The sequence below is a fragment of the Sciurus carolinensis genome, chromosome 13, assembly GCF_902686445.1.
Source record: "Sciurus carolinensis chromosome 13, mSciCar1.2, whole genome shotgun sequence".
In the NCBI taxonomy this organism is placed as follows: domain Eukaryota; kingdom Metazoa; phylum Chordata; class Mammalia; order Rodentia; family Sciuridae; genus Sciurus; species Sciurus carolinensis.
Genome location: NC_062225.1, coordinates 13,701,645 through 13,717,019, shown reverse-complemented (window position 1 = coordinate 13,717,019; position 15,375 = coordinate 13,701,645). Strand labels below are relative to the sequence as shown.

Sequence of the window (15,375 nt, the reverse complement as noted above, 5' to 3'; positions counted from 1 at the left end):
TATTTATTTGATCACTTTAATTCATTTTTCTATTTGATGCAACACAGGTATCAAGGAATATTGGTTTTGTTGTTTACCATGGAAGTCCAATTATTTCAGCACCATTTGTTGAAACACTATCCATTACCACTGGATTACCTTGGCATCTTTGCTCAAAATCAATTCATGTATTCTGTGTGGGTCAATTTTTGAATTGTATTCTGTGCCATTTTTCTGCCAACATCACATTGTCTTCATTAATGTCAGTTTATTGTAAAGTTTTAAGTCAGGTAATATGAGTCCTTCAGTTCTATTCTTTTTAACTTATGTTGGTTATTCTAAGTGCTTTCCATTTCCATATAAATTTTGTAATTTGCTTGCCAATTTCGCAAAAGAAAAAATTTTAAAAAGAACACCAATTTCTCTCAAGGCCTAAAAGTGGGCATCACTGTTCTGCAAATTAGATCCAACTATTCTTGGATAAAGAACAGTTCATTACTGAGACACTGTTTTGGAATTGCAGTTTCAATAAATGCTATTGTTAGAAACAACCCAACTTAGATTCCATGCACTTCCGATTCTAGCAAAATATAGCACTGAACTTGAAAAGTCAACAGCACAGCACTGTAATTCATGCCTGAATGAAGCTTAATCTAACACATATTTTACCCTAAAAGCATATCACAAGTCTTGCTCTTTACCATGCTTACGGCCAATTTTAAACAGTGAAGTTGCAAACAAAAGTACAAAAAAATTTGGTACTAAATAGACCACGGAAAAGACCTGCTTTGACAGGTACTATGTACTATGACAGCAGAAACAAGGCAGATTGTTCCCTTATTCAACCAACCTCAGAAATGTATCAGGCAACTCAAAATTTCAACCCATGCTCAACTGAAAATGACTCCTGAAAGCAGTATGTGATGATTTTGGGGTTATAAATGAATTTTAGTGAGAAGGCAAGTTTTTAAACATGAATTCTGCAAATAAGGAGGATCAAGATCTCACATAGTGTTTATGTGAAAAAGAAAAGAGTCTCAAATTTATTTTGCTTTTGCAGTGCTGAGGACTGAACTCAGGGACTCTCACAGGTAAATCAGTCTACCATTCTGCTATATCCCCAGTCCCTCAAATTTATTTTTAAATATGCAGCTTACAAATAATAATAGTTGTATTTAGAAAGTATCTTACAAAAAATAAGACTTGAGTTGAGGCTTACAATATCACAAAAAGGTTCGTCACTAAACATATTGAAAAGTAAAAGACAAGCTGGGCGTGGAGGTGGTGCCTGTAATCCCAGCTATTCAGGCAGCTGAGGCAGGAGCACCACTTGTGCCCAGGAATTCAAGGCCAGCCTGGACAACAGCAAGATTCCCTTCCCTTCACTGGGATCAACTTTTAAGTACAATTGAGTTCAATTTAATTGTTAGACAAAAGCAAGACATTAAAAATAAAACCTTGAGTTCTCAGGATTTTTCTGTAGTTTCAATATCTTCAAATCACCTGTTAAAAAAAAAAGACAGCAATAAATAACAGAGTAGTAAAAGAAGTTATTTCAAAAGAGAAAGTTTGGGATCCAAAAATATAACCAAATAATACTCATTAACAGGATTTATTATTCAGTTAAGCAATTTTACAGAAATGGTTTCACTCAGACACTTATGGAGCATGTACTCATTCACCTCTGTTTTTAAACAGCACACTATTCTATACATTCCCATTCTCATGGAGAATGATGGATCACTCATTCTATTTTAAGCAATACTTCTGAGTGATTTCCCTTTAAGATAATGTAAGGGTATCTGGAAAATTAAGAAGAATGTATTACATGTTTATTATCATTCTAGCACCCTGTGCTTACTAAGACATGTTGCTGTGCTGTATTTTTCTATCCGGTCTGTTTTGTTATGCAATCACTACTGTTCAATTCAGGAAAAGCCATAAGAAACATCAAAAAGCTCCTGTATAATCCTGGAATTTGGAAACTGATATCAGCCCACAGAAGGTACTAGTAGTCTTAGGCTTCTCTCATGAGCTCATGATACAGGCCCACAGCTCATTCAAAAGGATGGCCTGATGTTTTCCTAACATCTCAATCCCCTTGTCCCCCAACCTCTACTGGAAATTGGGCCAACATTCTCCCACTGAGCTACAGCCCCAGTCCTGTCTGTTTGAGACAGCAACTCAATAGGTTGGACTTAAACTTGGCAATCTTCTTGCCTCAGAGCCCATCCCCATTCACTGGGATTACAGGCATGTGCCACTGCACCCATATACTTTTCAACTCACAACTTCCTTTTTAATATGTTGCTGTAGAAAGAGGGCAAGTCTCTGATTATGTGGCTGATCATGACATGGTAGACATTTCGCTTTTCAAACTAGTAATCCAATTACTAGCGTTTGAAATGCTGACAAGTGTTTTTAAGACTTTTAAAATTAAACTAGCTGGGAAAGGCACAGATGGCTCTTCTCAAGGGTGGTTGCCTTACAGAAGCATGTTATGCCACAAAACTAACTTTGCTTCAAGCCAACATCCTGTGCTTCAGGAAATGGCAAAGCAGGGCTTATCCTGGGCCCCTAGAAACTGCTTTTGACTAAAGCACAATTACCTCAAGTTCTAGTTAGTAATACATATACATGAACTTAATCTTCTCCTTCAAGAACAAATAAATTTTAAAGTGCTCAAAGCAACTGCTGTCAAATTAAACCATCTTATTGGGAAATTTGGTTACACTGGGTACTTCCTCCAGATGGACACACACCTATTTTTCAAGTTCTGTTATTATTTTTACAATTCCAATAGTCCTTGAGGTGGTAAGTATGTGGGCACAGAGAGAGGTATTTACTACTTGGTCAAGCCCTAATGTCATCTTGAAGCCAGTGATTACTTTTTCTTTGAAACAGCCCAATCTCTGGGAATGCCCTTCTGAGCCCTCCCACTCAGAAAGCCTCCCCTAGGCATGCAGCTTCAATCCTGGTGTTACTGAGGTCAGGCCAGTAGGTCGCTTCAGGAGATTTTTGTCATTGTGCACCCAGAGAGCAAACTGCTGAGGGGGACACTGCAATTCGGCCTTTTATTGTCATCATTCCTCAGTAACCACAGGGAGCGATCTTTCTGGAATGGCATTATGTTCAAGATCCAAAAAGAGACAGCACATAAGAAACCAATACCTGCCAAATGATGCATGTCCTTACACCTCTCTGGTCCTTTGAGGTTTTCTGCTGGGAAAGTCAGAATGCCAATCAAGACTGCAGGGAGTGAAGAGGCAGGCAAGCAGAGAACCGCCATGTGCTTCAGTGTCACCAACTCTGTTTCCTTCACACCATTCCCGATTTTCAAAGTAAAAAACACTGTTCCACATTATGTGAACAAATGGCTTTTATGACAATTGTTAGGAGGAAAGAAACTAGATCTCTTATTTATTATACTCTTCATCTAGATTCCCCATATTCTCAGTATTTTATTAACTTTAAAGTTTCCATAAAGATTCTGGTAAGAATTAAGGGAAGTTATTTTGACATCTGCTGATTAAGAAGTTACACTTCTATAATTAACCTCGGTCTGAGACAGTGTTCTGAGACAGCTTCATTAGCTACCAAAAAGAAGTATTAAAGCACTTTTCCTTACGTGTCTCTTGAAAGACAATCTACTTGATACAGAATCAAGAATGTATTTTTCTATTCACAGTGAACACAGAAGGTAGACTTCAAGATAACAGCTTTTATGGAAACTAACTTTGAGGCTGTCTGTGAAAACAAGTGCTCAAAGCAAGACAAATTTTCTATTTCAACAGCCCCTCTTATCAAATCTGGCTATACAGTTTATTTCACTAAAACAACTCATGAAGTACTTTACTCCAAATAGCTAGACTCAGTTTATGTATATAGTACATAGCTGGAGAAAATAAGCTTCAGAAACCCTTATACTCTAGATACAGCTATAAGATAAATTCTTTATACATTTTTTAAATTACATTTTCCTTAATAAACAAAGTAAATAGTTCAGCATTAACAAAAGTGTATAGAATCTACACTCTACAGAAATAACTATTACGTAATCCTTGACTTCTACCTCCAAGAAGTGAGAAAAGAGCAGAATCTGTTTGGTCACTTTATAAAACAGCAATCTCCAAAAGCTTTACCTTTGACCTATGAGAACAGTAAACAAAAGTAAAAAAAAAAAAAAAAAAAAAAAGGAGCAGGGGAATAGTTAAAAGCAAGGGCTTGCTTAAGAACTAATCAAGAAAAACTGGTTACTTTATTCCAACAACAAAAAAAACCAAAATTCTTCATCTACCACCTTTTAATTGTAAAGATTAAATTACAATTAGAACCAATATATTCATCATTATAAAAATGAATCATAGTACATCTATTTGATTTCCATAATCAAGCAGCAAATAACTTAATGCTTATGTGAAATATAAAGTCTTAACTTTTTATTTGTAGGAAAGGTGGACAAATTTCCCTCCATCAAGATGTCACAAGTAGTTGGTACTACAGGGAAGATGCAATTCCTGAAGTCGTCTAGCGCTTTTCTCATAATTCCAGACGACAATGGAAATCGCTCTCTCAGGTTCTGAAATCTCTATGTGCAATGCAAAATGTGTAAGAAAGCTATAGATTTCTCATCTTGCAAATTTAAAGTAAGTTCTCCAAGTTTTTCCTTTGGAGAAAGCCTGTGTGATCAATTATTGAATGTAATCACACAATTCCACTTCAACTAATCTAAAATTGGTGTGCTTTGTCTAAAAAGCTCAAGAAACAAAATTAACCTTGTGTTTACAGTACCATAGTAGCTAGTGTAGTATTTAGAAATAACCCCCTTCCACATTAGTGCCTTCCCTAGGCATCATCTGATAGTCCAAAATAATTTATCATAAACACTGTATTCTTATAGATAAATATATGAAGATGAATCAAAAAGTCTCTTTAAGAGTAAAATAGCTTAGCCCTCTGTATATCAAATCTGAATCTGAAAGGTAAAATAATGTACATTATTTTCAAGTATATAAACTATGTGCTAAAATAAAAAAATAAAATGTCCTTTTTAGTTCAAGTTATGGGTCTGTCAGGGATGTGCACTAGGAGATGGGTCCTCCACGCTGAGGGTCACTCCTGCCGGCATCTACAACAAAGCATCAAAAGTCACCCTAGGTCAGTAGGTTGGTCAACACATTCCAAACTTCAGTTACACAAATACAGCTAACTCATCTGAATATGGTATTTCAAGAAACAAATTTCAGAAACATTTACATAAACTTACATGCAAAAATAATATCCCATTCCAGAGAAACAGTCAACAAGAAAAATACAGAACCATGTTTCTCATATATGCTAAGAGAGGGTTTCTAGTATTAGACAAAGTGTTATTAATCTCATCTGCATGGTGCTACAAAAAAAGACAAAGTTTGACTTGACAGTACTGGAATGTTTTTAATAGTCAAAAAGCAGATGTGATAATGATGTAGCCACCACTGAAAACATGGCTAACATTTACTGGCACTACATATGATCTTATGAGGTACAGACTAGTATGTCATTATCCCCATTTTATCAGGGTAAAGATGTGGAGGAGCTGGTGTTTAAATCCAGGCCTTCAGGCTAGAAAACCAGGGGTGCAAAATCACTGAAGCTCAAAAGGTTTCTGAGGACTGTGGGATACTTCCCTCAACACAGCAGTAGAACCAAATACTCCAGTTTAAAATTTAGTGGTAAAATAACATAAATATAACTGCTAAATTTGTTTTATTTTTGGTGCTGGGGACTGAACACCAGGTTTTATACATGCCAGGCATGCACTCTATCACAGAGTGTCCCCAGCCCCTATTATTAACCCTTTCTTCTCTGACCTAAAGAAAAAAAATGGATTTACTTTTCAAATTGGAAAATACGAATGGTATATATTTATGATGTACAGCATGGTGCTCTGAAATATGTATAAACTAGAAAGGTTGAACAAAGCTTATTAATGTATATATTACCTTATATACTTGTCGTAACAACACTTAGTCTAATTTTACCATTTTTTACTATTTTTACTATTTTCAAATACATGATACATTGTTAACTAGAGTCACCATGTTGTACAATACATGTCTTGAACTTATTCCTCCCATTTAACAGAAATTTTGTATGCTTTGACCAGTGTTGCCTTAGAGTCAAATACTCTGAGTTCCCTACAAGAGGGAGGAGTAAATGGACGGGACAGGGGGAGGGCAGGCAGCAGGGACACTCACAGGGGTGCTCCACTCATGGTTCCACACTGATTTATTAGTTATTACTTTGAGTCTAGTAACGTTTTCTTAACCATAAGCAAAACTGCATTATATCCTGCAAGTACTAAATGTCCACTTAAAATAACTGATTTTTTAAATTTAGCATTTCTCAGTTTATCCTGTAACTGCTACAGGACAGAAAGAACATTATCATACAAATTACCAGTTAATTTGCTAGAGAATAATACTTAGGATTAAAGAAAGGACAAGGAGAAAAAATAAAAAGTGAGCCCCCAAAAGGGGCTGAAGTTTTCAGGAGGGAGAATCCAGTTTCTTTAGAATGTACCTGACATTTTATTGTTTTGTAAACCTAGTTTCTTTTTCCATTTTCTTTACTTCTATCCACTACTTTGAATTGTTATCTTACTTCTAAGCGGGCACCTGAGGAGACACTATGATCAAGTGCAATGCACTTCAGGTCACAAGGCAGAGAGAACAGGAAACTGGAGACTGTTTTGAAGGACATTCAGAAGGACAGGAGCCTGTGTCTGTACATTCTCAAGGCTAGTCATGTGCCAGAGAAAGCAAATTCAGGTCTCTAAAGTCTGAGGCAACAGCAAAATCACAATGGTACCACTTTGGCTTAATACAATGGGATGCTTAAAAATAAGAGCCATTTTTAACAAGATGCCCTGGAGTGTGGAGGGCAAAGAGATCAACCCTTACAACTTCATGGTTCTGTAATATCCATTCTCCTTTTTATTTCAAAAGGTTCTTTTTTTTTCTGGTACTAGTTTAAAACTTCAATTCTAGTGTGTCTACCTATCTTCACCTCACATGCTAAAAAACAAACTGACTGAATTTGAATCTCACTGCTTAGAAAAATATACTCTCTTATCCAAGATGCAACAAATTGGCAAGCAGCAATTCTTCCCACTTACAATAACCCACGAGTTAATTCTAATAAAATTTCAGATGAGATTTTGACTAGGCAAAATTATTTTAGAATTAACCTTTAAAGAAGCAGGATACCTCAGACATTTTTAAAAGGAAGAATAAAGAAATAAATTTTCCCTGCCTTGCAATATCTGAACATACTTTTTGTGGAGCAGAGGGAGCTCAGTGGTAGAGCAAGTGCCCAGCCTGTGAGAGGGCCTAGGTTCAATCCGCAGCACAACAAAAGAAAAAAATCACAAATAATCACCACTCACTAAACAACCTAAGGCAACTGGTTACATATTAGGAAAACAAATAGGTTGGTTGAATCTGCCAGCCACTTACCTAGCAGTGCTGTGTGCTCCCCTGCGTCTTCTTTATAAGTGGCGGGGCGCTGAGGCCCGGACTCGCTGGAGGATGAGGATGGCAGGCTGCTGCCACTGCTTCTGCCCTCCTCTTGTGACGCCACACTCACATTCCCAGGCGGAACGCTCCCAGGGGCAGACTCAGGAGTGGGCAGCTCCTGAACATCCTCGGCGTCTGCTCCCTTGAAAATCCAAATATAAGAAAATACCCTTTCTAAGTAACTCCGTCAGCACTTGTCTATCCTCTTGCTTATAAAGCAGTTAAGACATCACTGACATTTGAACACTGAATATGGCAAAAGTCAACAGGCCTCTGGACAACAGAATGTTTCACACTATATTCTGGCTTCCTTCAAACAAAACAAAAAAACAACTCGGTCCTCGAGTCCTGGCTCCTGCCTTGTAGATGGGGTCTCTCAGCTCTCTCCGCTGTAGTTTGCCTCACTCTTCCTTCCCTCCCTTTACATTTGTTAGTTAAATAAAATAATGAAAGGAGGGCCAGAGGCTCCACGGCATCATTACACTAAGCCTTGACATTTGGGGGATAACAAAGTTGGAGTGGTGTGTGAATAGATGACACTGCTGGAAGGTGACTTCCTAAACCAGGGTCACCATAGCCTGATGTGATCGCCTGGCTCACGGGGCACTCCACCCCTCTCCTCTGGGTTCTCAGGACACCACAGGCCCGCTTCGCCTGTGTCCAGAACCACCACTCCTCCCTCGTCAGTGCTCACCTAGCACTGAGCATTCCCTCTCACTGACTCCCAACACACCAAGCAACCAATCCCATTGCTGTTGTGTAACTGCAAAGCCAAACTCCTGCTGAACCCCACCCTACGCTGTTTATCTAGAAACCTAACTAACCTGGGGACGCACCATCCATCAACAGTACACTAAGGTGCTGGTGAAATCCTTTAACACCAGCTCAATGGCCCTCCATTTTCTCACTTCTCCTTGCTCAATGCTCCAGTCAGTACCCAGACACTCCTCTCGTCGTGTCTGCGTACTGGTCCCCACCAGTCCCAAGAGCCCTTGAGCAGAGGGGCTGTCTTATCCATCTTTGTCTCCCATCAGCAAGTTCAGTTCTAACACCTAAATGGCATTCCTTTGATCAGCGCTTGTTGAATGAATGAAAAGTGACAAGTAGCATGGAGTAAACCAAAGGATGATTCTTAAAGTCTGTGTCAGGAGCCACTGGTGACTCTCACGTGATTATTAAAAAATAGAAAACTAGAAGAAAGCATGCTATGCAAGGCAAGAGGAGTTGACAGGTCTAAAGAAAATGGCAAATCATGTAAAGATTAAAACCCTAAAAGTAAGACAAGTGGATTATTTCACTAGCTTTAAAGTTACTGTAGGTCTCTACCCTTCAAAAACTAAATTAGGCATTCTGGGGATAAAAGACTAGCTTTCTGAAATGAACATTCTAAGAAAGCAGCTTAACTTTATGCAAAACAAAGACTCTTGACTTTTAATACATGAAATATATATGGAGCTATGTTCCCAAATCAAAACTCATGAGGATGAAAGTCTCTACAGTAAGGTCAGTGAAATTCCCTCATACAAATGTCCAGAAATGAAAAGCAAGTTTGAAAATTACTGACTAATGAAGAGAACAACCTAGCAAGAGTTTCAGAGTGTACTTAATGAAAGAAGATAATTCTATGACTGCCAAGAAAATAATCTGTCAAACTCCCTGTGTTCTAGCATTTAAAATGCTGAGCCAGGAAGGTTCAGTCCCTCGCTAAGATATAGTTTCTGGAGCAAAGAGGACAAGAGCCAAGCCCACTGGGGAGGCATGTTATGTCATGCTGAAGAAACAACAATGATTTAAAAACCCCACTAAGTGACCTTTAGAAATTACGGAAGCAAGACAACTTTTCAGGATATCAAAGCAGGATGAGGTTGTACTAAAGCAGTTCTGGGTTGCTTGCCTTCCCGCTTCCTGGGTGCATACAGAGAGGTTATCCTGGGACTCATGTCAGACACAGAGCATTTCGAGGCAGTTACTAAGGAGAGGTTTCTTCAGTATCTTCTGAAGACACTGTAAGCTAGATGAGAGGAAATTTTAGACAGACCTGTTGCCAGGAGGTAACGAACAGTCTTATTTCACAGGTCAATTCTTTAGTGATACCATTACTGATGCTTACATGACTATTTGGCTTTAAGTTGCATAAAACAATGCCTGGAATCCTAGGCTGAGAAGAGGATCATCAGCCAGCCTGGGGAACTAAGCAAGACGCCATCTCAAAATAAAAAATAGTAAAAGGAGCTGGGGGTGTAGCTCAGTAGTAGAGTGCTTGTCTAGCATGCGCAAAGCCCTGGGTTCAATTCCCAGTACTAAAAAAATATCTGTCTACATCTTTGTAGTTCCTGTTCTATAATAAACTCTACAAAAAAACTCTAAAACTATGTTTAGCAACAAAAAAAAACCAAAATCAATGTTCAAAATATTTTTCAAAGATCTTTAAAAAGTTTATTATTAGAGTATTTTGACATTAACATTTTATGGAGATTCTAATAAGACAATAAACAATTTAACAATCTAAAAAAATAACTTTTTCCTCTATAGTCTTCTCTTTGGGTTGGGTAGTAGTCAAGGATGTGAATTCAGAATTACGCAAGTTTTTGTTTGAAAGCTAATCCCCATGAACTACCTGCACAACCTTAGATATTCAGCTTTTTTAAGCATGAGTTTCTAACTAGTAGGACAGGGAAGCTAACAGTTGTGGGAGTAAATATTATCATGTATTTAAGGCTTTTAGCAAGCACACTGCTGGCTGTTATATCTTTCATTTTGCCCTCATGTCTTCTGAGAAAGGTTCCTGACCATCTACCTATCACAAACTGACAGATCAAATTCAATGCAGAACAATGTACCCAGCTTTATTTAATTTTGAAATCCAGTGATAAGGAAGAACAGATTTGAAGAAGTGTTTGTTGACTTTAGTTTCCTCATGTAAAATGTGCACTTAAGCCAGAAGAGTTAGGAGGTTCCTTCCATTTGAAACATCTTACAATTCTTGTTTATACAAAACTGATCACCACATAAACATTTTGCAGGGTAGTATACCAAGTTATTTTGGTCTACATAATTAGAAACTTTCTGGGAAACATCCTGGCCTATTATTACATCATGAATTGAGTTCATTAACTTTTGATTACTTTAAGAACTTTTTTTTAATAAAGAAAAAAACTTCTTCAAAGAACCACAGGCTATAAGAAGGAGCTTGTCTGTTTCTCTTGTCTCTGGTCAATAATGAAATCTAATCACTAGGAACGAACTGGGGCAGAGATTGAATATAAACAAAAATGTAACAAACCCAATATCCCAGGGCTTTGATGACATCAAGTTTACACATTGGACATGTTCGGTGATCCAAAAGCCATGGGTCAATGCATATTCTATGAAAAATATGCCTAAAAAAATTAAGTATGTGTTAATGTTTTAAAATAAATGTTTATATATCTTATAAAGGAAATAAGACATTCTATCAACTCATCCCCTCAGTACCAGTTAGCCAATGTCAAATCAACATTCTAGAGTAGTTGTTTTTCCTAAGTTATAATCTAATCTACTTACAACAGAATTTGGAACTTCCAGTAAAATATTCTCTTCATTCCACAAAAATAGCACGATTTATTTCCATCCCATGCTAGGGTGTACATTTCTGTGCACCTGATTAAATTACTTGCAAGTCTTTTGGGAATGAATGTGGTTTAAGTAAGCTAAGGCTAATAAATTGAATAGTGTATTATATGGGTTCTTAAAAGCAGTCAAATGGAAATACAGCAAAACATTAACAACTATCTTTGGGTGGCAGGCTTAGAAAACATTTTTTTCTCTTACATATTTTAAAAACATTCATTTATAAACGAGGACCTATCATTATCAGAATTTTTAAAGGGCAGATATATTTTCTTCTTTAATGGTTTGCTGTTATTTCCTTAGCTGTTTCCTCCCATGTGATGCATGAGGAAGACAGGGCATCAGGTATGGGCTTTGGAGTCACACAGACAGGGCTCAAATGCCCAACGTGCAACTCAACAGCCTTGGCCCTGGGCAAGGCTCCTCCCTCCCTCTTTGCACCTATAGGACAGGCTACTCCGAGAGGCACAAGCAGCATGTGTGAAACAGTGCTGAGCACAGCACATGTCTAGTGACTGTTCATTATCACTGTCATTTGAAGAACTTCTCTTCAAAGCGAAATCCCCCAAGTCGATTAAAAGTATCAGTTCTTAATTATATCATAGTCTAGTTCACCTTGCCTTTTGACCTTCCATCTGCAAACTAAAAACTGACAGATCCAAGGGAATAATTTTTACAAAAATATGATTGGGAATGTGTTGTATAAATCACAGGAGAAAATTGGGGAATAAGTAAAACTCTCAATGAGGAGACAAGGAAATGTACATGTCTGCATTTGAAGGTCAGCTCAGCCATCGGTGTAGACACCTAGGCTCATCTGTGCAGTATTGTGAGCATTATTTTAAGGAAGACCTGTCCTAAACCAGTCCAGATTAAAAACTCTTTTTGATTTTAATGATGTTCTATAGGACATGATCAACCTGTACTGTTCCCAATTCATTAGGTACCCACATCTACTTTTATTCGGGAAACTTTTACTTTGTTATTCTGATACTCATTTCTTTATTTCCTTCACAGAATTATCAAGAACTTAATCTACCCTGAAGTACTTGAATATATACTAAAATGTTTTGCAACAAAGCAAAACACAAATATATAAACTTATGACAGCTTCTAAAAGGTGTACAGTCTAACTGAAATTTATCTGACTTAAAACATAATTTCTGTACATAAAATAAACCCTTCTGCTAACACATTTTTTTTTAGAAGTTATCAATTAAAGTAGCCTGTTAGTATAAAAAGGAAATCACAACTTCCTGTTGCGAAAACTGAACTTGAGCAAAACTAAGTTACTGTAACCAAGGAAAAGGAGGAATATTTACTTCACCCAACCTCAAAGAGAACTCAAACTCAGGGTGCAAACAGCAAACCACTGCCCTCCCCCCACCTGCTTCCTGCTGGCTGTTTTGGGCCCTCTCTCTTGGGTCCTTCACCTTTTTGCTTTGCTAAGTATACAATGGGATTCCCAGTATGCTAATGAATACCTGCTTATGAGACTAAAAACTCACTTATGACAAAGATGTATAATGGGTCTAATGGTCATGGAAGTGTCCTAAGCAAAGCAATTTTAAAGAGCCTTGAAGACAGTACGAAAACCTAAGCTTCTCTTTCGAAAGACGAGATGATCAAAGATAGCAAGATCTTCATACCATAAAGGACATGGAACTCTTTTGTCAGGATACTGAACTTGTCAAGCAATTGTTAATATCTCAGTAGGTAAAAAGAACATACTTGCATGGCAGAATTCTGATAACGTCCTTTACTTTAAAATTTTCAATACACACTGCACAATTCTCAGCATCAATATCAATTCCCTGTAAAAAGAAAAGGAATGAGTTTGCTTTATCCTTGGCATATAGCACGTCCTTGGCAAATGTACTACATGTTGACTAAAACAATGATGGATTCTATTTTACATTGGGATAACATGAAACTAAAATGCAAATGATTATATTTGGTATTTACTTCTTACCACTATCAAGAGGTTATCTAAGGAATGAGGCAGAAAAGGAAAAAATTGTATTGTTTTCCTCCAGAAGAAAATGGGAAAAATTATTTGACATTGGTGTTGGCAGTGGTTTTGGATAGGACAAAGAATGCACAATAATGACATAATTAATCAGACATAGCAGTATTTAAATACTAAGCTAGGGTTTGGAGGTTTTTTTTAAGTATTCATTTTTAAGGGATGTGGGAATGCAAATGCATGAAATATGATAAAATAAATCAATTTTCAGACATAAAACTTGCAATTTAATGAAGAGAATAAATATCCAGGAAACTACTTATTTCCTGGAATCATTAAAAAGAAATTTACATCTGCTAAAGACAGTTATAACCTGCATATGAGAAAATGAAAATGGCTATGTATCTGAAAATATCCACCTCACTAGTGCTAAAAGAATTACAAATTAGAATAAGTCATCACTTTTCATGTAATGAATTAACAAAAGTACAAAGAAACAAAAAATTGCTGGAGAGGAAAGAGTCTTGTGACAAAATTTCCACTTCTAAGAATTTATGGGTCACAACCCTTTTCATTGGTGTCAGCCCTCTCCACTTTTCTGGGTACCCCTGGATCCACCCACCTGGTCCTATCCCATCAACCAAGCAGTCAGGGCCAGAGTGGTCACTGTTCCAAGACAGAATGGAATTCTGGGACAGGGATTCAGGAACTCAACGTCTGCATGTGGCTGCAAAGTTCATTTAAAGAAATATGGCTACATCTTACATAATTACTTAAAAATACATTTAGCTAATATGCCACTTATGAACAAGGAAGCAGTTAAAAACTGAATTTTGTTTGTAGATGTTATGAAAGACCACATTAAAATCAAGTTTGTAACATTTTATATATTGCAATAGAGGTAAATATTGTCACTTATTTAACATATGCCATGCAAGAATAATGAAATAATTTTAATAATTCTTAAAAGTATGTACCTTTTTTTGGTTTGTTTTTTGCAATGCTGGGGATCAAACTCAGAGCCTTGCTAATAAGCATGTGTTCTACCACTGAGTTACATCCTCAGCCCTGAAATAATTTTTTGAAGTCCTTAATAATAGCATTAAAGTTTATATATTACTATTAGTAAGTCCACACAAAAGAAAAATTAGAAAAAAAATCAGTATCCAAAACCAGGTTAAGATGTAGACTGCAAAAAAATACTTTGTTCTATATGTTTAAAATGTAAACTGCTATAAAATCCATGTATCTACATAACTCATGGAATACCTGTGGATCTTTTTTTTTTTTTTTTTTTTTTGCGGTGCTGGGGATTGAACCCAGGGCCTTATGCTTGCAAGGCAAGCTCTCTACCAACTGAGCTATATCCCCAGCCCCGGATCTTCTTTTTTTAACTATTACTTTGACAACTTTCAAAAAACAGTCCCTGGAAACATATTTTCAAAAATGTGCTGGATAGGAAGAAGATAATATCAATCTACTTAAGTTCTCAAAGACTTGATTCCATTCATTACACATATAAATCCATGTCTTCTCACATGTAAGGCCAGTGGTTCCTACAGAGAGCAGGAGGCAAGCATGTTCCCAGGGGTACATAAAACCATACACCTGTCAAGCAACTAGTCATGTAGAATGTGTTTAGAATCTGGCATTAACTGGAAAGTCTCTCCCAAAGAACCCTTTAGTGATTTGTAAATCAGACTCTAATCTTAAACCATGAGAGTGTTGTTTTTTTTTTTTTTAATTTTTTTTTTACTTTTTCTGTTCAAAACATTTATACAGAAAGAAATCAGTACATTGTAACAAACTATTAAGATTCAAACTGTACTGCAATGTAAGTTATATCAGGGAAAGAATGGAAGCCACCAATACAATTCTTAGAGTATCTTAATACTAAATATATCACATTAGCCATAAATAACAGATTTCAAAATCTTATAACTATAATTTAGTGTGTTATTTTTGCTTTATTCATCCTTTAAGTAGGTTAGAGGAAGAGATATGTACCATAAAGGCAGTTTCTCTTCCTTTTGGGGGGTGGGGGACTAGAAACTAGAGGGTAAAGAAGATTAAGTTTCAAACAACATAACAACTAAACCAATCCCACAACTAAAGTCAAGAATAGTCAGCAACATTTCAAAGCACCAAAGAGGGACCATTAACGGAATAAACACTACTGCATTAGCAAGTTTTCCTTTTAGGCAATCTACTATTTAGTTCTAGATTCAGAATGTGTCCTATTCCAAAAATGCCTTAAATCTC

At 36.8% G+C, this 15,375-nt stretch overlaps 1 protein-coding gene and 1 non-coding gene across 2 annotated transcripts in view; both read right to left on the bottom strand.

Moving 5' to 3' along the window:
• Positions 1-1,092: 1,092 nt before the first annotated feature.
• Positions 1,093-15,375, bottom strand: part of Rnf149 (ring finger protein 149) — a 34,151-nt gene continuing 19,868 nt past the window's right edge. The window contains exons 6-10 of the mRNA XM_047523283.1: positions 12,879-12,961; positions 10,822-10,918; positions 7,479-7,680; positions 3,151-5,107; positions 1,093-1,482 (exon numbers count right to left, since the gene is read on the bottom strand). Coding sequence (XP_047379239.1) covers positions 5,064-5,107; positions 7,479-7,680; positions 10,822-10,918; positions 12,879-12,961 — 426 coding nt within the window. The 3' untranslated portion in view covers positions 1,093-1,482; positions 3,151-5,063. The remainder of the gene's footprint in view (positions 1,483-3,150; positions 5,108-7,478; positions 7,681-10,821; positions 10,919-12,878; positions 12,962-15,375) is intronic.
• Positions 2,962-3,074, bottom strand: LOC124963754 (small nucleolar RNA SNORD89). The gene has a single exon (XR_007104795.1). It is a non-coding gene; the product is annotated as a small nucleolar RNA SNORD89 (small nucleolar RNA).